We start from the raw sequence: 21,061 nt of genomic DNA, 5'->3' as shown, positions 1-21,061 counted from the left end.
ATTAATCAGCAGATTCTAAATTGCCTCACAAAATATATCTTTGAGAACAATTAAAAATATGTGACGGTTTACTTTCTCTAATTGTTTCTGATGCTTCAAATTAAATTACTGTTGCATTCCGGAACATGATTGTACGATGATTTAACAGTTTTTTAATCTAGTTTTTTACAGTGAAAGTTTAAAGTAACAATGCATGATTTGCATTTTTCGGAAAATATCAAATTCCTCAAGGCTTAGTCCGCTCTAATACGTACTTAAATTAATTATTTTACACAATATTTAATTAAGAAAACAAAGTCAAAATATATTAACTTGTTGGTTCAGTTGGAGTTAAAACAGGCCAATCAATTAGATTTCGCAAAACATAAAGATGTCAGTGTACCATTTACATAAGGAGTAGCTTAGATCAAAGGATTTTCAGTTCTTCACATCGTTATAAATACTGAATACTTAAAGGAATAGAACCATTTTTGGACTGATTCAATTTTTACAATTTCGTTCAAATCAGCATCAGAGACTTTAAGTAATATAAACTGTGTAACTTGTATTTTGTATTGTATTGAATATTTTAGTAAGAGTATGTAATATATAATAGTAAGACAAACTTGTTCTATTAAATATGGTTCCTTATTAAAATCACATCTCTGTGTTTCCAGCATTTTTTCTCTCTAGAACAAAAAGATGACTTAATAAAAAATATAATGGAGAGTGGAGCTAATTATGTTGGTGTTGCCATAAAACAAAGAAAGGACCCGATCACCTTTGAACAAGCTCAAACTCGTCGTATGGGAAAATATAGGTGAGATAAGTCAAATAAACCATTAATATACAGACTGACAGAATCGCCCAATGGTTAACGACGTGTGCACGTTGGATCATGATGTCTTGTTATTGAGTCAAGTGACGTGGTTTCGATTCCCCGCTTGTACATGACAATTAGTAGGGTCGTCTGTCCAACCTTGTGGGTTTTCTCTCCGGGTCCTCCAGGTCCATATGCTGGTCCCAAAATGACCTAGTTTGTGTCGAGTGGACGTTAAACCCCATTTCTCTCTCTCTATTTCATTAGCCGAGTCTCTGCAGAAAAGTAAGACATTAAACCCCATTTCATTTATTTGTTATGACCCCTGTTTTGAAAACGTTGACTTCTTCTCCTAATCTGGTGGTGGGATACAAGATGTTTTATGGGGACATTGTGCAAATTTACATATTTTCAACATAAACAGTATTATATTGGAATGCTGGCAATTAAGTATTTTAATATTGTTCTAGTTCTGATGAAGCTCTTACATCTTATGCTGAGTTTACTGTGCAGAAAATTTCTATACGTCATTCAGATAATGTACGACGGACACTCTGTCTTACAGAGACATGTCTTGTTGAAAGAGATCCAGCTACATATAATATTGTTACACTTAAACCACTATGTGATGTAAGTTGTATTTTTTATGTGTATTTTTCATAGCTATTAACATTTATTACTGTGATATTGTCTGTTATTTAGTACAAGGACAGCTGTCTAGTCGTTCGGATGGGACAAAAAACCGAGGTCCCGTGTCACATTGACGTGCACGTAAAAGATCCCTTGACAGTTGGAATTCGATATAAGAGTAGGCCGTAGTGTCTCTGTCTCTGCAAAATTTCCCTCATAGCACATTGTATGGCATATGCCTGTCTTCATTAGCCATGTTCGGAGCAGAACAGTAGGACGTTAAACCCCATTTCGTTTCATTTCTGTTATTTAGTAGAATGTTATTGTATTACTGTGATATTTTCTGTTATTTAGTAGAATGTTGTTGTATTACTGTGATATTGTCTGTTATTTAGTAGAATGTTATTGTATTACTGTGATATTGTCTGTTATTTAGTAGAATGTTATTGTATTACTGTGATATTTTCTGTTATTTAGTAGAATGTTGTTGTATTACTGTGATATTGTCTGTTATTTAGTAGAATGTTGTTGTATTACTGTGATATTGTCTGTTTTTTAGTAGAATGTTATTGTATTGTGTAATCTGAAGATCAATATCATTATCTTCTTCTGTAATTTAAATTCCTTGGGGTTTTTTCAGGTCTTTGCTTTAATTCGCCATCCTGATAATCCTCAGAAATTTAGTATAGAATATGTTAAAGGTACAATTAGAACATATTTATCAACTGATAGGTAAGATAATATCTTATTAACTTCTTATTTCAGCTAAATAAACACCAGAGAGAAATGGGGTTTAACATCCACAAAACAGAAACTATGTCATTTCTGGACAAACATATGGTTCATTTTGGGGGTCTTGATCGTGGTAGTGATAATGTTATATAGGACAAACTAATTAGAAGTCAGTGCTTTTTAATAGGGAAGATCTGTTCAAGAATAGAAAATAACATGCATTTTTTGTACTGATATACAATTTATTACCACAACTCAAATCACAATGATGTTTCTGTAAAAGTTTCGTCTTTACCAAAGACTACAAACAATAATTTGATCTATATTTACAAACAGAAGGTTGACACTTTAGTCGTGTATATTAAATTATATTACAGGGATGCATTGATAGCATCTATTTTAGATGGTGTAAGAGCATCTGGTAATAGAGATGTATGTGTTAGAATGACATCAACCTATCGGGGATTTAGATTAGGTATGTATTTTCTTGCGTATAAAGAGAGAGATGGGGTTTAACGTCCACTCGACACAAACTAGGTCATTTCGGGACTAATGCATGGTTCAATTTTATTTCAATAATTCGCTTGCTCGTTGGGGTCTTTAGCAGTGGGAGGAAACCGGAGGATCCAGAGTAAACCCACGAGGTTTAATAGGCGATCCTAATCCTTGTCACGTACAACCAGAGAATCGAAACCACGCCAGTTGACTCAATGACAGACCTTATGATACAGCACCACATGCTAACTATTTGGCCATCCAACCCCCCTTGCGTATAAAGGTATATTTTATGAAAATCATATTTTACATTGTTGCATCATCTTTATATTGATTAAATGACTATTTATTCACCAATGTTTTTATCATGGAGGCTTTGTCAAGTTTATATCGATTGAGACCATGGCAATTCTCCAAATTTTGGAAAAATATCTTAACTATTTTCATTAATGATTGCTCTAATTAAACATATGTAATGAATTTGTGATATTTTATAATAATTCCAGATATTTAGGAAATTTTTTTTCATAGTTAGCTTTCTGAAACAAATGTCAAAACTTCCTAGTTTACGATTGAAGGGACCCAAAATAGAGAATTAAACCAAGCTGGTGATAGCAATATAAGTTTTGTTCACATTTGGTCTCAATTTCCAAAATTTCTTTCAAAGATTGTTGATGTACTGGTACTCCTGAAACGTCAGTCATGTTCAAATAAACAGATAGGAACCCCAACAAAATTCATATATATTTTTTGATTGAAAATTGGTGACTTTCAAAGTAATAAGTCAGAGTAGTATAATATATACATATATATCTTTACATGTTTTATTATATGGATCAAAATTTTCAGACATCGTTAACAAAAGTAACATACAATATATTGATATTCAGCTCATAATTTTCAAAATCAAAAAAGACCAGAAGTTGTCGCAGTGAAAGCATTAAGATTTGGACCATTTTTTTTGTTGTCAGGACACAACTGCTGGTGTGCATAATTTTCATTGCTGGCAGTGATGTAGACAAACAAACTTATCAATTAATGAAAGAGAATTTGTTTGAACTTGTATTGTTTATTATGTATGTGTATTTTAAGGTCCATTCACAGTACCTGTAGATGAAGAAGTAGAAAGTCAACATTTAAAGTTTATACAGCAACCGTCAGGTTAGGGTAAATTTACTCTATCATTATTTTTTATAACTGATAGTTTTCAATTAACAGAACACAATTTTTATGGGAAAGAGTCCGCGGTTTTATTCTATAAGCGTGGCAATTCAACAAGTATCCTCTTCTCGTTATCATACTAGTCGAAATGTCATGCTCTTGGAATAAAAACTAGTGATTGTTCCCATAAAAATTGTGTTCTGTTATTGTGTTTCCCAATCACTAAAAGCCACTTAAAGATTATGATAGTTTTCAATTGATGGCTGAATATTTATGGATTGGTAATTCTTTAATGGTTAAATGTATATGTATTCAGGTGGAATGTCGTTTGATGAAGCCGTACACAGATTTAATGCTAATGTATCATATAGTGGTTTACTTCATGCTGTTACACAAGATGTAAGTAAATCTTTAATCAGTATTAATAATTGAATGGTTAACCAATTAACATACTATAAAATAAGAAATCTGTTGTTATCGCACAAATTTGTCATCCGCAATTTCTTTTGAACACTCTTAAGACTATTAAAATTTATGTATGTTGTTGTTATTTGTGAGTCAATCAAGCCTACTGAACTTTAGTAATATCTGGTTATTGTTTCAAGAGTGATTGCCCTTGATGACTTAAATTTTGAGATTAGTGAAACTAAGAACCCTTTCAAATTTCAACAATTTAATTGAATTTAATATAGCCCTTGTTCACTTTGTAGATGTCCAATTCATTGTATTTTTTAAGAATTGAAATGTAGCTATATATTCTAACAATTGCTTTTAGAGTTAATGCTCTTGATCACTTTACAAAAGTTTGTAATGGCTGTGAAAGCTAAAGTTATCATTAGTCTATTGACCTGAAATTTGTACACAGTAATTATGTTCATTAGATGACGAAGCCTGTTGATCCATAAATTTATGATATTTACTTTGAGTTAATCTCAAGTTGTCACTTAATCTACTTGGAATTTAATGTATCGTTTATTTCTGTGCTGGAAAGAAGTTTATCAGATAGTAACGACTGTTGCTAATTACTTAATATATTATTGTGCATTGAATACCTTTTATTGTCCCTTAAGGACTGCTTGGATAACTCAGCTGCTATATGTGGACATAGCCCATGTTTCATTGACCTGCAAACTATATTTTATTTATCAGGGTTTATTTGCTAAGAATAAAGAGAAGTTAATTAATGCAGCTTTAACTGGTTTATTGGAGAGAGAAGGAGATCAATCTACTATTAGTAACGAACAATTACAGGCACAGTTTCAAGCTTTACGTAGACTTGTTGCATCTAAGGCAGGATTTTCAGCTTTTATTACATTACCCAAGTAAGCAATCCTTTCTTTGCATTAGCATTATGAATTTAAAATAAAGTGTTAATTTCAGATCATAACACTTTTATGCGTCTTTCACGTTTTTTTAGATTGTTCACATTTTACTTTTGAAGATTAGCCGTCTTCATTTGCCCAGTTCGGAGCAAAATAGTAGGACGTTAAACCCCATTTCATTTCATTTCATTTTTATACGCCCACATTGGAAATGTGGTCTTATATTACCGTCACCCCCGTCCGTCCGTCGTCAACAATTTCTTGTGAACACTCTACAGACTATATTTATTATCTGATTGTTTTGAAATTGATATATGTTGTTGATATTAGTGAGATGAAGAAGCCCATTGATTTTCAGTGATTTCCAATAATTACTGCCAGAGTTATGACCCTTGTTTCACTTTGTTGAACCTTGTGAACGTTCTAATGCCAAAAGTTAACATTCGATCTTTGTGAAATTTATATCCAATATTTAAATTAGGGAAACAAATTAAAGAAGCCTATTGAATTTCAGCAATTTCCGTTTATTACTTCTAGAGTTATGGCCCTTGTTTCACTTTGTTTAACCTTGTGAACGCTCTAACCCCAAAAGTTATCATCCTATCTTTCTGAAATTTATATGCATTATTTAGATTAGTGAAACGAAGAATCCTATTGAATTTCAGCAATTTCTGTGTATTACTTCTAGAGTTATGGCCCTTGTTTCACTTTATTGAACCTTGTGAACGCTCTAATGCCAAAAGTTATCATCCGATCTTTGTGAAATTTATATGCAATATTTAAATTAGGGAAACAAAGAAGCCTATTGAATTTCAGCATTTCCGTTTATTACTTCTAGAGTTATGCCCCTTGTTTCACTTTGTTCAACCTTGTTAATGCTCGATTGATGAATGTTTTCATCCGATATGTATGAAATTTATATGCATCATTTAAATTTGTGAAACGAAAAAGCCTGTCAAATTCCAACAATTTCTGTAGATTACTTCCAGAGTTGAGACCCTTGTCTCAATTTGTAGAACCTTGTGAATCCACAAACGGCAAAAATTATAATCTGATCTGTATGGAACTGTCTTGTAAAGGCCCCCAATTACCTACAAAGGAATAAATATGCGACAACCCTTGTCGACCGCTCGGACGATTTAGACGCTGTGGGCGTATGTTTCGTTGCCTGGCAACCTATCTTTACAGATTAATACAGTTCAAAATAGATATTTTGATACAATATGTGTGAGGTTTGTTGACAATGATTTACCTATACGACTTTACTGCTGGTGGCTACATAGAATGTCTGACAAGCTCTGTTTATATTTGTGCTCAGACAGTAAGCAATCTGGCTTGTTATATCTTTAACTAAGTATAAAAAAAAAACATGTTTAAAATTATATATTTCATTCAGTGTATTATTGTCTCTTTAATTGTTTTGGAGTTTTGGTTTGTTTTTTTTTACTATAGAATGTGAGAATGTGTATGTTTAATAAGATAGTATTTTTTTTTTATTTTTTTTTTTTTTTTTACTATAGAATAAGAGAATATGTGGCTTGAACTATTTTTTTTTTTTTACTAAGAATGTTATTTTTAATAAGATATTTGTTTTGTTTGTTTTTTTTTTACTATAGAATGAGAGAATGTGTGGGTTTAAAGACAATTAAAGCTTTTAAAAGAAATAATGATGGTGTAACGCATGCTGCCATAGATATGTTATGTGCCCTGATGCAGGTATAGTTGTATTAAGAATTTTCATTGATGAGTAAGGCTAAGTATAATAGCCAACATAATAGATGTCTATTACTCAAATCTCATGGTTTATATTTTCCATGTTATGCTTTGTAAGACTGCTCAGCGTGTGTTGACCCCCAACAATATTATGTGATATTTAATGAAGTTCCTGAAATTGGAATGGTTGATAGTTTCTGTGCAATAACATCGATAATTACCATCTATTTTCAATAATATTGTGTATACATGAGCATTGTAGGACTGATTTAGGGCCAATCAGGGTAGGTTTGACAGCCAAGGTGATTTATGCACATCTAAAATTATTTTTGTATCAGTCAATAAATAACCCAAATTTAGTCTGATAAAGACTATCTGTTGTTGAAGGATATTGTCTATCTGTTTCTGTACGGAGATAATGATTACAGCTACGTCCATCGTTCAAATACTATTATTAATTCAAGAATGCGTTAGTGACATCAATACTTTCCAGCTTTGAATTGGACAGGGTTGTATTTCAAATTGTCTATCATAACCAATGCTAACATTATTTTTACCATTTTAGAAATATAAAAGTAATATGTTTATGATGGAATTTTATTTCAGCCAATGCACGATGATTATGATTTACGTCAGGAACAAATGAATAAAACATCTTTACTCTCATCTAGAAAATTTTTACAAGAACTTCTTGAAGTCTTCCATTCCCACGTGGTATGTATAATTCAACACAAATCCTCAACAATATCTTATATAACCGAGTCTTGAATATCAAAATTGATGATTACAAGTATAACTTCAGAAAATATCAATATAAATGCTTTATAAGTAACTTATTTCATATAAAATTTATCTTGTAGTTTTTTACTGATTAGGTTGTTATATTCGTTACTGACCTAGCAGTTGTGGTTGTATATACTAGAAATTATAAACAGATTCAAAAATTTTAAGCTCCCCCCCCCCCCCCAAAAAAAAAAATAGATCTAATATTATTAATGATGATTGATGTTGATTTTATAGGTCCATAGTACCGGTGCTTTAGTTATATCAGCAATGCTAGATTTCTTGACCTTTTCTCTCTGTGCACCATACAGTGAAACAACAGATGGTAGCCATTTTGACACATTATTAGAAATGGTGGCTGCAAATGGTAGAATTATTTTTAAATTATTTCAGGTAATTATTATTGAGATATTTGAATTAATTTTTCATTATATATGTAATAAATGAGTATAGTGAAGGTTTAGTTGTTGATATAACTATAAAACATTACCTTTGTTTTATTGTAGCATCCATCAACAGCCATTGTAAAAGGTGCAGGAATGGTGATGAAAGCTATCATTGAGGTAAATATTCTCATTATTAGTCCCCTACTGTAATCAGAGGGTATACATTTGGTTTTTGTCCCCTTGTTAGTTTGTTGTTTTTATTTTGCAGAATTATTTTTTTCTACACCCACATGCTTTGTAAAATTTATTGGGAGTGGTACTCTCAGATATGACTTCACCAATGACAACTTCAACGCTCTAAAAGCAGTACCGGTAAATCATTGTGTGAACATTGAATTTTTAAATGGTAAAGTAAGAGCAAATATATATATAATATTTTTAGGAGGGAGATGCTGAAATAGCTGCGAAGATGCAGGATCTTGCTTTAGCTGAGGGTGCATTACCTAAACATCTCCATACTGCAATGTTTACACAGAGTAATGATAGTAGAATGCTAACAAATAGGTAATCAATATTATACAACAATATATACTATTCAAAAAAAGTAGGGGATATTTGATTTTGGGGGCATAATACTAAAATATGCAAATGACTACGAAAAAAGTCACTATAGAACCTAACAGAAGAAACATTTCCAGTTACATGTGACGCCCAAACGCACCAATAGCTACCGCATGGAATGCAGGTGATGCTTGGGATCATCATGGGGGTCCAACCCAAGATTTGCACGACTCTGACTTTGAATGTTACAGTCATTGTGGCATTGAATTCCAGGGTGGAAACATCAGTTTAATTGTTTTAGTGACCAGAAAACAAATTTTGATATGCGTCGGCTTACCCAAAATGAAAGGTTACGTGCCCTTGGCATGCTACAGATCGGCACAACACAGGCGGTTGTGGCGCGGACGATGAATGTTTCTCAGTCTGTCATAAGCAGGCTATGGTCCAGATACCGTGATACACAATCTGTACAGGACAGACCACGCTCAGGTCGACCAAGGGCGACAACTCAAGCCCAGGATCGATTTATCCGTACCTTGGCCTTGAGAAATCGTGTCATCACAGCAAATCAGATCAGCGCTCGTCTTCAAACAGACACTGGTGTGAGAGTGAGTGGCCAGACGATTCGGAATCGACTGCATAAGGGTCGCCCGACGTCCTCGCGTGATCACTTGTTTGAAAGATCATCACATTCAGGCAAGACGTCGTTGGTGTAGGGATCATCAACACTGGGATAATCGACGCTGGAGCAATGTGATGTTTTCAGATGAGTCAAGGTTCACTGTTGATTTTTTGGACAGATGTAGGAGGGTGTGGCGTCGTCGAAACGAGCGCTTCCAAGACGTTAACGTCATCAGACATGATCGATTTGGGGGTGGTTCTGTTATGGTGTGGGGAGGCATCACTGTTGCTGGAAGAACAGCTTTACATGTTGTTGCAGGGCGTGTTACAGGCCAGTACTACCGGGACAACATCTTGGCAGTCCATGTTGTGCCGTTCGCACGACGTCATGGCCGCCGTTTCATCTTCCAGGATGACAACGCAAGATGTCACAGGGCCAGGATCGTTACAGGTTACCTCCAACAACAGAACATCACCACATTACCTTGGCCAGCACTGAGTCCCGACCTCTCCCCCATCGAGCATGTCTGGGACATGCTTGGACAGAGGTTACGTCAACGTCAACAACGTCCTGCCAATGTCCAAGAACTTGCTGCTGCGTTGCAACAGGAATGGGACAATCTGGACCAAAATGACCTTAGACGTCTCATTAGGAGTATGCCACGTCGGATCAATGCTTGTTTGGCAAACAGAGGAGGATTTACCCGTTACTGACTTGGTTGTGATGCTGTGGTAACTTTGCTGTTTGACCCCGGGTATCATTTTACCCTTATAATGGTCAGTCTGTGCCTTACTTAGTCTAACGATCATTTGGAATAAATCGATGAATGTGAACTTCATTTCATTTTGTCATTTCTTTCTTCGTCAGTTTCATTAGGTGACTTTAATAACACTTAAAAATCAAATATCCCCTACTTTTTTTGAATAGTATATTATATAATTTGACTTCTTGTACATCATTTATCTTAAGAGATAAGTTCTATAATATTAAGTCAAAGAATCATTTTTCTGATATTTCTGTTCTGGTTGCTCAAGGTTTCAGTATATCATTTTTCTTATTATGATATCTGATCATTTTATGACGGGTAAAATGGGCTTATCTTTGAAAGTCTTGGAATAAGCAATGGCAAATTTTTATTTTATTTTATGGCTAATTAGCGAAACAGTGAATTAAAGAGAGGCACAAGTCTGTCCAAAATTTAATCTTTACACTGATTATTTTCAGACAACTTAGTCGTCATTTAGTGGGATTATGGGTAACTGGACATCCTACTGCTATGGGTTTATTACGTAGAATTATAGTAAGTAAAGTTTTATCAAGCACTGTCTAATAAAATTAGCTTTCAGTGTCATTTCCTTTTATTTTTTCTAACTATTTCTAGGCATTGTAATCTAGCTTACTTTCTGTCTGCAGTGTGTTCTGCCAGATGGCCAAACACTATATAATTTCCATGGAATGATTTGTAATAATTTCATGCCACAAAGTATTTATGCTTGACTTCATCGACATCTTTATTGTGATTTTATTTGTTAATTAATCAAATTTCTACATAGTAAATGATTAAATAATCTCCTGAGTCTAATGTCTCCAAATAAGAATGTATTTTTATATTTCAGCCAAGTGGACTTTTAGCATATCTTGATTCATCTGATAAAGTTCCAGTAAATGAGGTTGATAAATTACATGTCAGAGATAATGTTAAACTAGCTCAGGTTTGTCCACTTTCCAGGAAACCTCATTAAAGTAGCTAAGTCTCTAACTCAATATCATTCAAAGTCTTCCACATCGAAAACACAAATTATTTGTCAATTTAAATCAGCACTGATGTTGTGATCTTACCGGGAAAAGATGGACTTCCGATATCCAATATTCAAGACAAAATAAACATTTTAAAATTGGTACTCGAATCGTGTACCATAATGCGTTTCAGCGCCATTTGTAACAAAGGACTCGAAGAACAAGGCTAGACATATTCCACAAGTCATGTCAAACTGTGACCTTATATTCTTATCTGGAGAGCATGCGCAATAAATACTATCGGTGTAGACTCAAATAGTCAGACACTTGAGATTTCCATTCGATTGAGACTTTTGGCGTATTTCGCCAAACATAACTGTTTTGAAATTAGAATAAAAACGGAAACGACTGAATTTAAATCAGTTTATATACATTCATATTATATTATTATATGCGTTGCGGCGCATTTGTGGCAGATTCTATGTCCTGAATATTAGCGATTAAGCTCCTTTAAACTGTTGCTTGATTAAGACAGTAGTAAATTCAAAAAGTTGTGTCCATAAAATTGTACTTTTTGTTAGATAATTTACATAATATATAGATGATAATTGATGTATTGTCATACATTTAGAAAATTGAAATGATTACTTAATATTTACTTTTATATATTGACACAAAATCTTTAAACTGCCTGTACTGTATAAAACCATATATTTGTAATTATGTAGATATGTTACTGACTGGAATCAACAATTTCTAAATTGTTTAAAATTATTTTTATTTTCAGTCAGAACAAAATAAAAATCGAAGAAATCCTCAACTTGTGATATTAGAGAAAAAAGTTGATGAATTTTTACAACATTGGAAATCTCGAATGGGTGTAGAAAAAACAAAACAAGTTAGTGTTTTGGAAATTTATTTATCTCATAATATTATACTTCAAATACTGATGCAAAGCTACAAGTTTCTCATATTAAAGGAGAAATCTCTGATATATTTACTCAGCATACCAATGATATTAACACTTTTCAATAATAACAGAACTTTTATCATTAGTTTACCCGATGGCAAAGTTTATCAGGTCACCTAATAAAAAAATATTAGAGGAGGGGCCTAAAATTGTTACGAAATTCCTACAAACTCATTTTCTGAGTCTGTCTAAATGGCTCAGTATTTTAAACTGATACGTTTATGCAAATTAAGTATGCTTTTTTTAACACTTTGGTGTTTAATTTGCATTCTTATGCAAACTTCTTTTTCGGTACTCTGTAAAATCTGGAACTTATATTTTTCAGCAAAACGACCGTCCTGTTGTTCTACGGAAACGAAGAGAAAGAATAAAAAGTGAGGCCAACTGGAAACTTTTTTATTACTATTTTAATCAAGATCATGCAAAACCAAATTTAATATGGAATTATAAGGTATGTAGAGGGTGATGCCTTTAATTTATCGTGATATCATTATCACATTCAATCAGCTAAACCTCATTAAAATACATTAACCAGAATAACTAAGCTAGACTACAAAAATGCTTTATTTTATCCACTGGCAGATTATAAAATTCAGAGTTTATAATTAATTTAAAGCTCTTACTGCTAAAGTACCTGACTTCCTGGCTCTCTGTTAAAAAGAATCAAATAGAAAATTATAATGCCCTAAATAGAAAGCTATCATCTTATAACAATAGTCCTCAAATAAAAGCTATTGAAAATTACTCTTGCTCACATGCAACTAGGAAAACCAACCCTTTCCTATATACCGCCATATTCCTGTTGAATCAGCAATCTGATATTGTATGTTAAGCACATTGAAACTGGTTCATATGTGTTAGTATTTGGACTATATAAATATATAGCTAACTAAAAGATAAACTATTATTAGGACTATTTAACCAACTAGTCACCAGAAGCTTCTTGGATAAAGTTAAACTCTGACTCACATTATATTTGAAAATAAAATTTTATCCTCTTTTCAGACTAGAGAAGAGTTACGTGATGCATTGGAAAATGAAATGAGGGCTTTTACTGTTGATAAAGAATTAGGGCAGTCATTTGTTATTGGTTGGAATCACCAGGAATTTGAAGTACCTTACATCTGTCTTAGTGAAGAAATTAAAATAGGTAAATAGAAATTATTACATTAGTTTCAAAGTGCATGCAAATGTTTACACCCTTTCCAATCTACGTTATTTCTTGTGAAGTACGTTATTCAGTTTCACTGTATGTTATCGTTAAAATAATTATAAGAGTTCATGTAGAATGAAACTCAAGCTTGTTCAGGAAAGAAATTGTTATATGTTTGTGATGTATCTTACAGGTGATTATTATTTACGTCTGTTGTTAGAAGAGGATGAAAATGAATCAGAAGAAACTAGTGCAATCAAAAAATCGTAAGTAACTGAAAAATCAACTATAGTAGAAGTTGCACTTAATGTGCATTTGATGACACAAAGACGACAATTAATTTTCAACATTTTTGGATGATTGCTGTCGAGTTATATCTCTAAATCACTTAGTAAAATCTTGGGGATTCTGTGGAGACTAAAGTTATCATCTGTTCAGTTGATAATTATACAGAGTGGTTATATATTAGAGGAATAAGCCTATTGATTTTTATAACCCTTATTTTTAAGCCCATATGTGATTGTATATTATCGTGAAGAACTCAATTTCAATTTCTGATAATAAATTAGTTAGTACCTTTGATAGTAAATTTTCAACATTTTGTGGAGCTATCTTTACTTTAAAGACTTGGACTATTGAGGTTTGGGATAGACTTCATAGTGTGTTTTTTATATCTGTTCTGTGTAATTGTCCCCCGCCTTTCGAAGAAAGCAGGGGACTATTAAAATGGGTTCGTCCGTCTGTCTGTCTGTCTGTCTGTCTGTCTGTCTGTCCGTCTGTCTGTCCGTCTGTCTGTCCGTCACACTTTTTGGGACACAATAACTCTCTTCCTAATTGAGCTAGAATGTTCAAACTTGGTGTATGTGTTTATTAGGTCAATGCCTTGATGGAGTTCGAAGATGAGCATTTTCCGCTTAGGGTAAGCAGAGATAAGCAATTTGATTGGTTGATGCTTTGGGACACGATAACTCTCTTCCTAATTGGGCTAGAATGTTCAAACTTGGTGTATGTGTTGATTAGGTCAATGCCTTGATGGAGTTCGAAGATGAGCATTTTCCGCTTAGGGTAAGCAGAGATAAGCAATTTGATTGGTTGATGCTTTGGGACACGATAACTTTTAATTGAGCTAGAATGTTCAAACTTGGTGTATGTGTTTATTAGGTCAATGCCTTGATGGACTTCGAAGATGAGCATTTTCCGCTTAGGGTAAGCAGAGATAAGCAATTTGATTGGTTGATACTTTGGGGCACGATAACTCTCTTCCTAATTGAGCTAGAATGTTCAAACTTGGTGTATGTGTTGATTAGGTCAATGCCTTGATGGAGTTCGAAGATGAGCATTTTCCGCTTAGGGTAAGCAGAGATAAGCAATTTGATTGGTTGATGCTTTGGGACACGATAACTTTAGTTCTAATTAAGTGAGATTGATGAAACTTGGTGTATAGTTTCATTACAGTAATACCTTGACTAAGTTTGATAATGAGCATTTTCTGCTCAGGGTAAGCAGAGCGATACGCAATTTGATTGGTCGAGACTTTGGAAAACAATAACTCTCCTACTTTGATTGTTAGACTATAAGTAAAGATATACTGTTTGATTGTTCAATACTTTGTAAAAGATAATTTGTGATAAATTTATATGTGTCCTCTAATTATTTTCCTATTTCGGCGGGGGACATCAGCCTCACTGTTGGCTTGTTTGTTGATAGATTATCATGGAACACTTTGCTGCTGATGGGTGTATTATAGGCATGACAAGTCTATGTTGTTTTTTTGCAGATATGAATTTTTTAATGATCTTTATCATCGGTTTTTATTAACACCTAAAGTTAATATGAAGTGTATGTGTTTACAAGCTATGACTGTTGTGTATGGTAGATGTTATGAAGAAATTGGTGCTTTTAATGATACACGATATATTGTTGGAATGTTAGAACGGGTATGTAGAATAAAAGATAACTCACTTCAAACTCATCAAGTTATTTCATCTTTCTTAGGAGGGGTTGTATCATAAGGTCTGTCTCTGAGTCAACTGGCATGGTTTCAATTCCCCAGTTGTACATGACAAGGAGTAGGGTCGCTGCTCCAACCTCGTGGGTTTTCTCTGGGTCCTCCGGTTTCCTCCCACTGCTAAAGACCCCATGTGTTAGTCCCGAACTGGCCTAGTTTGTTTCAAGTGGACGTTAAACCTCATTTCTCTCTCTCTCTCTATTCTAAAGTTGAGTTTTGAAGTTATCAACCCTTCTGTAATATTCCTTCTACAGATATAAAATTATAGCTAGTGCCAGTATTTACTAATCTTGTATATGTTTTGCAGTGTACAGATAAATTGGAAAGAGATAGATTAATATTTTTTCTACATAAACTGATACTTCATCCAAGAAATGTCAAAGAAATCATGGATGCTAATGGTGTCAAGATTTTAGTTGACCTATTGACCTTAGCTCATTTGCATACTTCTAGAGCAACTGTTCCATTACAAGTAAGTACATGAAAATAATTTGACCATCATTATTTCCTTATTGTTATAAGATAGTTAATGCAAGAACAAAACAGTACATTAGACTATACACTAAAGTATATTGTGGCGTATTCTAGACAGTATAATATGGTTATTTTACTGAAAAATTCAAGTCTGCAGTTAGGGGTGACTGAAACACACTTGCCAAGTAGAGTCTTTACAAAAATTTGTCAGAATGTAAAATCACAAGTTTGAAATAAACTGTATTAAAACTAAAGAGGACATTGTTCAGATTGATGCATTGTTACCCAAGTTAAAACAATAATTAGAAACTAGCATGTGACCTCGTAGCATGTTGATGTGTTGGTACTAAATTACTCTTACACTATAGAGCTGTCAAATAATTGTCGGCTAAATTTCAAATAAAAAATTATTTGGTAACTTGTTTATTATGGTTATTTTGCAGACAAATGTTATAGAAGCAGGACAGGATATGAAGAGAGAAAATGAAAAAGAATGGTATTATGGGAATGCTGAAAAAGAGAGATTAGGTCCATTTAGTTTTGAAGAAGTAGGTGAAATTATAATAATACTGAATTAAATTTTGATATGCAACAATAGGCGTTAAACACATCATTCTTGTTTTATAATCTTCAATTTATTACTGAACTCTGATGGGAAGGGCTACTTGTGCTAAGAGGCAACAATTGATACCAATTTATACAGACTCGTCATGCATTCTGTGTACAGTGGCTATCCAGCATGGTCTGTATGATAGAAACTGGCAGGGTCCTGTGTACATTGTTTTACTGTTAAATGATTATTTCACTGAAATTTTACTTTAAATAGATGAAAGAATTTTGGAGTGAAGGAATTATTCATGCTAAGACACGTTGTTGGGCTCAAGGTATGGATGGTTGGCGACCACTGCAGACTGTCCCACAGTTAAAATGGATTTTATTGGCTACAAGTCAGTCTGTATTGAATGAAAGTGATCTAGCTACATTAATATTAAATATGCTCATTAAAATGACAGAATATTTTCCTAGTCGGTGAGTAATTGTAATTATTTTTTAGATTAAGAACTAAACTACACGCTCCAACAAAACCAACAAGACAAACCTGCGGACAAGACAAACTACACAGACACTGCAAGAAATAAATAACAAATATCAGTTCAAGTGGATGGATCCGGGGGCCAGCCATAAGCGCCCACCGTACCTGTAAAAGTATTGATTAGCAAGAAAGACGTAATGCGACCAGTCTTGACAGTGGTCATCTTTTGAATGGCGATAGTCTGCCAGTTGAAGTTCTAAGTGACAACATCAATAAATTTAACAATAATAAGGGCAATAATTCAGATAAAATCTTACAAATGAAAAATGTTACAAATGAATAAGCATTTACTTTCGGTTTAAGAAACATGCATTTAAAAAAAGTCTTCTATTATTCCTGTAAGGAGTGTTTAGTCTGTATTATGTATATTTGTGAATGTGTGTAATTGTTTATTTATCAGTGATGTAGATGGTGCTGTAATCCGACCTCTTCCTAAAGTTAAGCGTATTTTATCAGATGCTACATGTCTACCACATGTTGTGCAGGTAAACAATCTTATTACATCTATATATACTGAGAGGTAACCAATCTTATTACATCAATTTTATTACATCTAGACTGAGAGGTAAACAATCTTATTACATCTAGACTGAAAGGTAAACAATCTTATTACATCTATACTGAAAGGCAGGCAATTTCAAACAACAGCTACAGCAAGAGATTTCCCTTGTCTCAATAATGTCATTAGCAGTTTTTACAGTTGTGTGAAAATTAGTTTGAAGAAGACACCAGACAATGTGGTTGTAGCTGTCATTGCTCTTTGTCTGATTTGTAGATGTTTGTGTGAAGTTCTTCACCACAAACATTCACAAGACAGAAATTCGACATAAAATAGTTTTGATGATGTTTTTAGTCTGTTTTGCTTTTCACCACAAGACTTCCACATGAGACAAGAATCTCTTCTCAGACCCCCTCATCTCTCTGTGTGGTACAACATTCCATATAACTGGGATGTCCCTTGCATCTGCTGCAGAAGATTATTTTTTTATCATTGTAATTTGTTTCTTTTTTTTCAGCTATTATTAACGTTTGATCCAGTTCTAGTCGAGAAAGTAGCTACATTACTCTTTCTGTTAATGCAGGATAATCCTAGTGTCTCACGTTTATATTTAGTGGGCGTGTTTTTCTTTATAATGATGTATACAGGATCAAATGTTTTACCAGTGTCCAAATTATGTAAATATACACATATGAAACAGGCTTTCCGCTCAGATGAGGTAAGATATTTAACATTTGAATTTACTACATAATTGAAATGAAATGGGGTTTTGTTCTGTTTTGTACTACCTAAAGTTTTAGTGATTTATTGTACTGATAGCTCAGCAGTTTTTTGATTATCATAACTCTCTTGCCTTATTTTGAATATATTTACTATTGTATCTATGGAGATTAATCAGGGAAATATCAAAATTAGTTCCATTCCATTGTAATCATAGTAAACCAATTTTATTAAACATACATTATGTAAGAGCTAAATCTGCCTATTGCAGGTTTTTCTTTGGGCCTGAAATGTTATATCCATGGGCACCAACTGTGCACCTTTGTTTCTCTATTCCTACGAAGCCGATTACATACAGGCACTCGTAAAATCAAATAAACGATTAGTCAGATATTTTAATTTCACTTCGATATATTTTTTGATGTTCTATCACTGAATAATCCAAAATTTAGTGATTATGTGGAATTCATATATCCTGATGAGCTCGAAATTAAAAACACTACTGACAGTGACAATTACGCTTCCTACTTGGATCTGCGTCTCGATTTTGACAATTGCCATAAACTTAGTGTTAAATTGTACGATAAACGTGATGACTTTGACTTTCGGATTGTTAACTTTCCATTTATTAGTAGTAACATTCCAATATCACCAGCTTATGGAGTGTTTGTGTCTCAACTAAATCGTTACGTGAGAGCTTGTTCATTTTATTCTGATTTTTTAAGTAGATCGAGGCATTTGTCATCTAAGCTTCAACTACAGGGATACTTGCGAACTAAACATATTAAAACCTTTAAAAAGTTTTATGGGCGTCATATTGACTTGATTGGTAAATATAACATGTCTCTCTCGGCTATTATTCTAGATATATTTACTTGACGCGTATACTATCTCCCTGATAATGTCTGTCTACTACATCGTTAACACTGTTCATCACATGCATTTTGCATGGACCGATAGTCCATTGGCCAATCAGCTATTTTACCGAGATTTCGCCTAATAGTTTGGATGCAGCTAAGGCGGGTGTGACGCCAGGCAGGGTAAGCTTACTCTTCCGGACACCTGTTACCACTGTTTGTCATATATTTTGTACACGGTGAACAGTCCATATGCTGATTACACTATTTTGCCTTATTACACTATTTTGCCTGTACTGTTTTTTAGGACTTTGAATTTTGTCTAATGGTTTGGATTGTTCGTACTTGGTTTTATTTTATTTATAAACTATTAATTAGACATTTATTTACAAAAAAAGACCATAATCAACTCACAATGGCATCAGATACTCAAGATTTTGACTAGGTTAGAACGGTTCGCCATTTAAAGATTTAATTTAAAAATGGGAAAACGAGGCTAAGTCTCGAATATACGAGTGCCCTGGTTATCACAATGTACAATGTCTCAGAATGAAGTAATTTGAATGAAATTTTCATTTTACATTATCTATTTTTAAGATATTATTATAGCAAGAATGGTCAGCCCTTTATTTAAATCTTACATAATGTATCTTTAATATTGATTGATTATAAATTATATATCTATTTTTAGAACACCAGTTCAGATATTATGATGAGAAGTATTCTGGGTCATATTTTACCCGAGGCAATGGTCTGTTATCTAGAGAACTATTCTCCTGAAAAATTTGCTGAGATATTTTTAGGAGAATTTGATACACCAGAGGCAATTTGGAACAGTGAAATGAGGTGAGTTGACTTTATATTAAATAGTGCAGAAATATGATAATTTTACTAAAACATTCCAGACCCGGATATATTTTTTAACCAGAAAAATTGGGTGAAAAGGAAACTTTATCCTTTTCTGAAGCATTGTGATAAGAGAAATTCACTGTCAGATTGAGCAAATTTTCTCTCTTCAAGCCACAGATAGTTGCATATGTTTAGATAAAAAAATGTCTATGAGGACCGAAGTTAAGAAAGGTACCTGACTTTTGTACATGACAATAAAACAAGATAAATATTTTTAACTGAAACTTGAAGCAAGGTAGTAAATAGATAGGTTTTTTTTTAATTTGATTATTTTTACTTATTGGTACTTACTGTAGTAATTTATTATAATTTGTAGGCGTATGATGATCGAGAAGATAGCATCACATATTGCTGATTTTAGTCCACGTTTACAGAGTAATACTCGAGCTTTATATCAGTACTGTCCTATACCTGTTATAAACTATCCACAATTAGAGAACGAACTATTCTGCAATATATATTATCTTAAACATTTATGTGATACAACAAGATTTCCTGACTGGCCAATTAAAGACCCAGTAAGTACATGTTTAGATGTGAAATATTTAGTTTTATATGTTTGTTATGTTGGTTGTTTATATGTGTAATTGTATTTATTGGGTACAGTATTTAATTTTGATATAAATGACTGAGATAAAGAAGTAAAGTAATTATATATTTGTAGAGGAATTATATAGCTATGATATTGTAGGTACGTCTGTTAAAAGATATATTGGATGCATGGAAGAAAGAGGTAGAAAAGAAACCACCTACCATGTCCATAGAAGAAGCCTATACTGTACTTAATCTCAAATCTGGCGCAGGAGGGTAAATTATATTATTATATGTATATTTAAAAAAAATTGCTGACTGTTTAATTTACTAAAGAAGAAAATCTTGTATTTCTGTATTTAGATTAACTCTTACTGTTAAAAATACAGCATTCTGTTTATCAAGTATATAGTAATACTATCTGAAGATGGCTCTTATAAATAAAACTTAATCTTTATCTAACAGTCATGTAGTTGCCACTATTTTAAAACTGAATATTTTAAATTTATTTTACAGACATGAAGAAAATGTGATAAGAAAAGCTTATTTTAAACTAGCTAAGAAATATCATCCTGATAAAAATCCTGATGGAAAGGTTTGATTTTAATTCTCTAATAAATTAACATTTACACTATAGAAGAACAATTACTTAATTTTTTTGGGCAATGTTTCAAAGAGTATTCTCTCAAAATTTTGAAGAAAATGTATCTTTGGTGAAAGATTAATAAATTTTGTCTTTTACATGGGGAGTTGGATGACCGAATGGCTAGCGCGTGCACGTTGTATCATAAGGTCTATCATTGAGTCAACAGGTATTGTTTCGATTCCCCGGTTGTACGTGACAAGGAGAAGGGTTGCCTATCCAATGGAACTATATGTTAGTCCCAAAATGACCTAGTTTGAGTC

General features: G+C 33.1%; 1 protein-coding gene across 1 annotated transcript in view; it reads left to right on the top strand.

The window, feature by feature from the left end:
- The window catches only part of LOC126831823 (dnaJ homolog subfamily C member 13), a 48,346-nt gene that overhangs the window by 6,071 nt on the left and 21,214 nt on the right, over nucleotides 1-21,061 (top strand). Inside the window, exons 8-35 of the mRNA XM_050562452.1 lie at nucleotides 657-799; nucleotides 1,270-1,429; nucleotides 2,070-2,161; nucleotides 2,539-2,636; nucleotides 3,749-3,817; nucleotides 4,134-4,216; nucleotides 4,967-5,139; nucleotides 6,756-6,855; nucleotides 7,459-7,566; nucleotides 7,873-8,028; nucleotides 8,142-8,198; nucleotides 8,464-8,585; nucleotides 10,429-10,504; nucleotides 10,821-10,916; nucleotides 11,729-11,839; nucleotides 12,237-12,362; nucleotides 12,917-13,061; nucleotides 13,258-13,330; nucleotides 14,842-15,001; nucleotides 15,380-15,544; nucleotides 15,990-16,094; nucleotides 16,373-16,575; nucleotides 17,040-17,124; nucleotides 17,656-17,856; nucleotides 19,407-19,561; nucleotides 19,941-20,142; nucleotides 20,316-20,431; nucleotides 20,672-20,750. Coding sequence (XP_050418409.1) covers nucleotides 657-799; nucleotides 1,270-1,429; nucleotides 2,070-2,161; nucleotides 2,539-2,636; nucleotides 3,749-3,817; nucleotides 4,134-4,216; nucleotides 4,967-5,139; nucleotides 6,756-6,855; nucleotides 7,459-7,566; nucleotides 7,873-8,028; nucleotides 8,142-8,198; nucleotides 8,464-8,585; nucleotides 10,429-10,504; nucleotides 10,821-10,916; nucleotides 11,729-11,839; nucleotides 12,237-12,362; nucleotides 12,917-13,061; nucleotides 13,258-13,330; nucleotides 14,842-15,001; nucleotides 15,380-15,544; nucleotides 15,990-16,094; nucleotides 16,373-16,575; nucleotides 17,040-17,124; nucleotides 17,656-17,856; nucleotides 19,407-19,561; nucleotides 19,941-20,142; nucleotides 20,316-20,431; nucleotides 20,672-20,750 — 3,459 coding nt within the window. The remainder of the gene's footprint in view (nucleotides 1-656; nucleotides 800-1,269; nucleotides 1,430-2,069; nucleotides 2,162-2,538; nucleotides 2,637-3,748; nucleotides 3,818-4,133; nucleotides 4,217-4,966; nucleotides 5,140-6,755; nucleotides 6,856-7,458; nucleotides 7,567-7,872; nucleotides 8,029-8,141; nucleotides 8,199-8,463; nucleotides 8,586-10,428; nucleotides 10,505-10,820; nucleotides 10,917-11,728; nucleotides 11,840-12,236; nucleotides 12,363-12,916; nucleotides 13,062-13,257; nucleotides 13,331-14,841; nucleotides 15,002-15,379; nucleotides 15,545-15,989; nucleotides 16,095-16,372; nucleotides 16,576-17,039; nucleotides 17,125-17,655; nucleotides 17,857-19,406; nucleotides 19,562-19,940; nucleotides 20,143-20,315; nucleotides 20,432-20,671; nucleotides 20,751-21,061) is intronic.

The sequence above is a fragment of the Patella vulgata genome, chromosome 9 (genome assembly GCF_932274485.2).
Source record: "Patella vulgata chromosome 9, xgPatVulg1.2, whole genome shotgun sequence".
Taxonomy (NCBI): domain Eukaryota; kingdom Metazoa; phylum Mollusca; class Gastropoda; family Patellidae; genus Patella; species Patella vulgata.
Note: the sequence above shows the minus strand (reverse complement) of the source record. Positions and strands in the feature narration are given on the sequence as shown.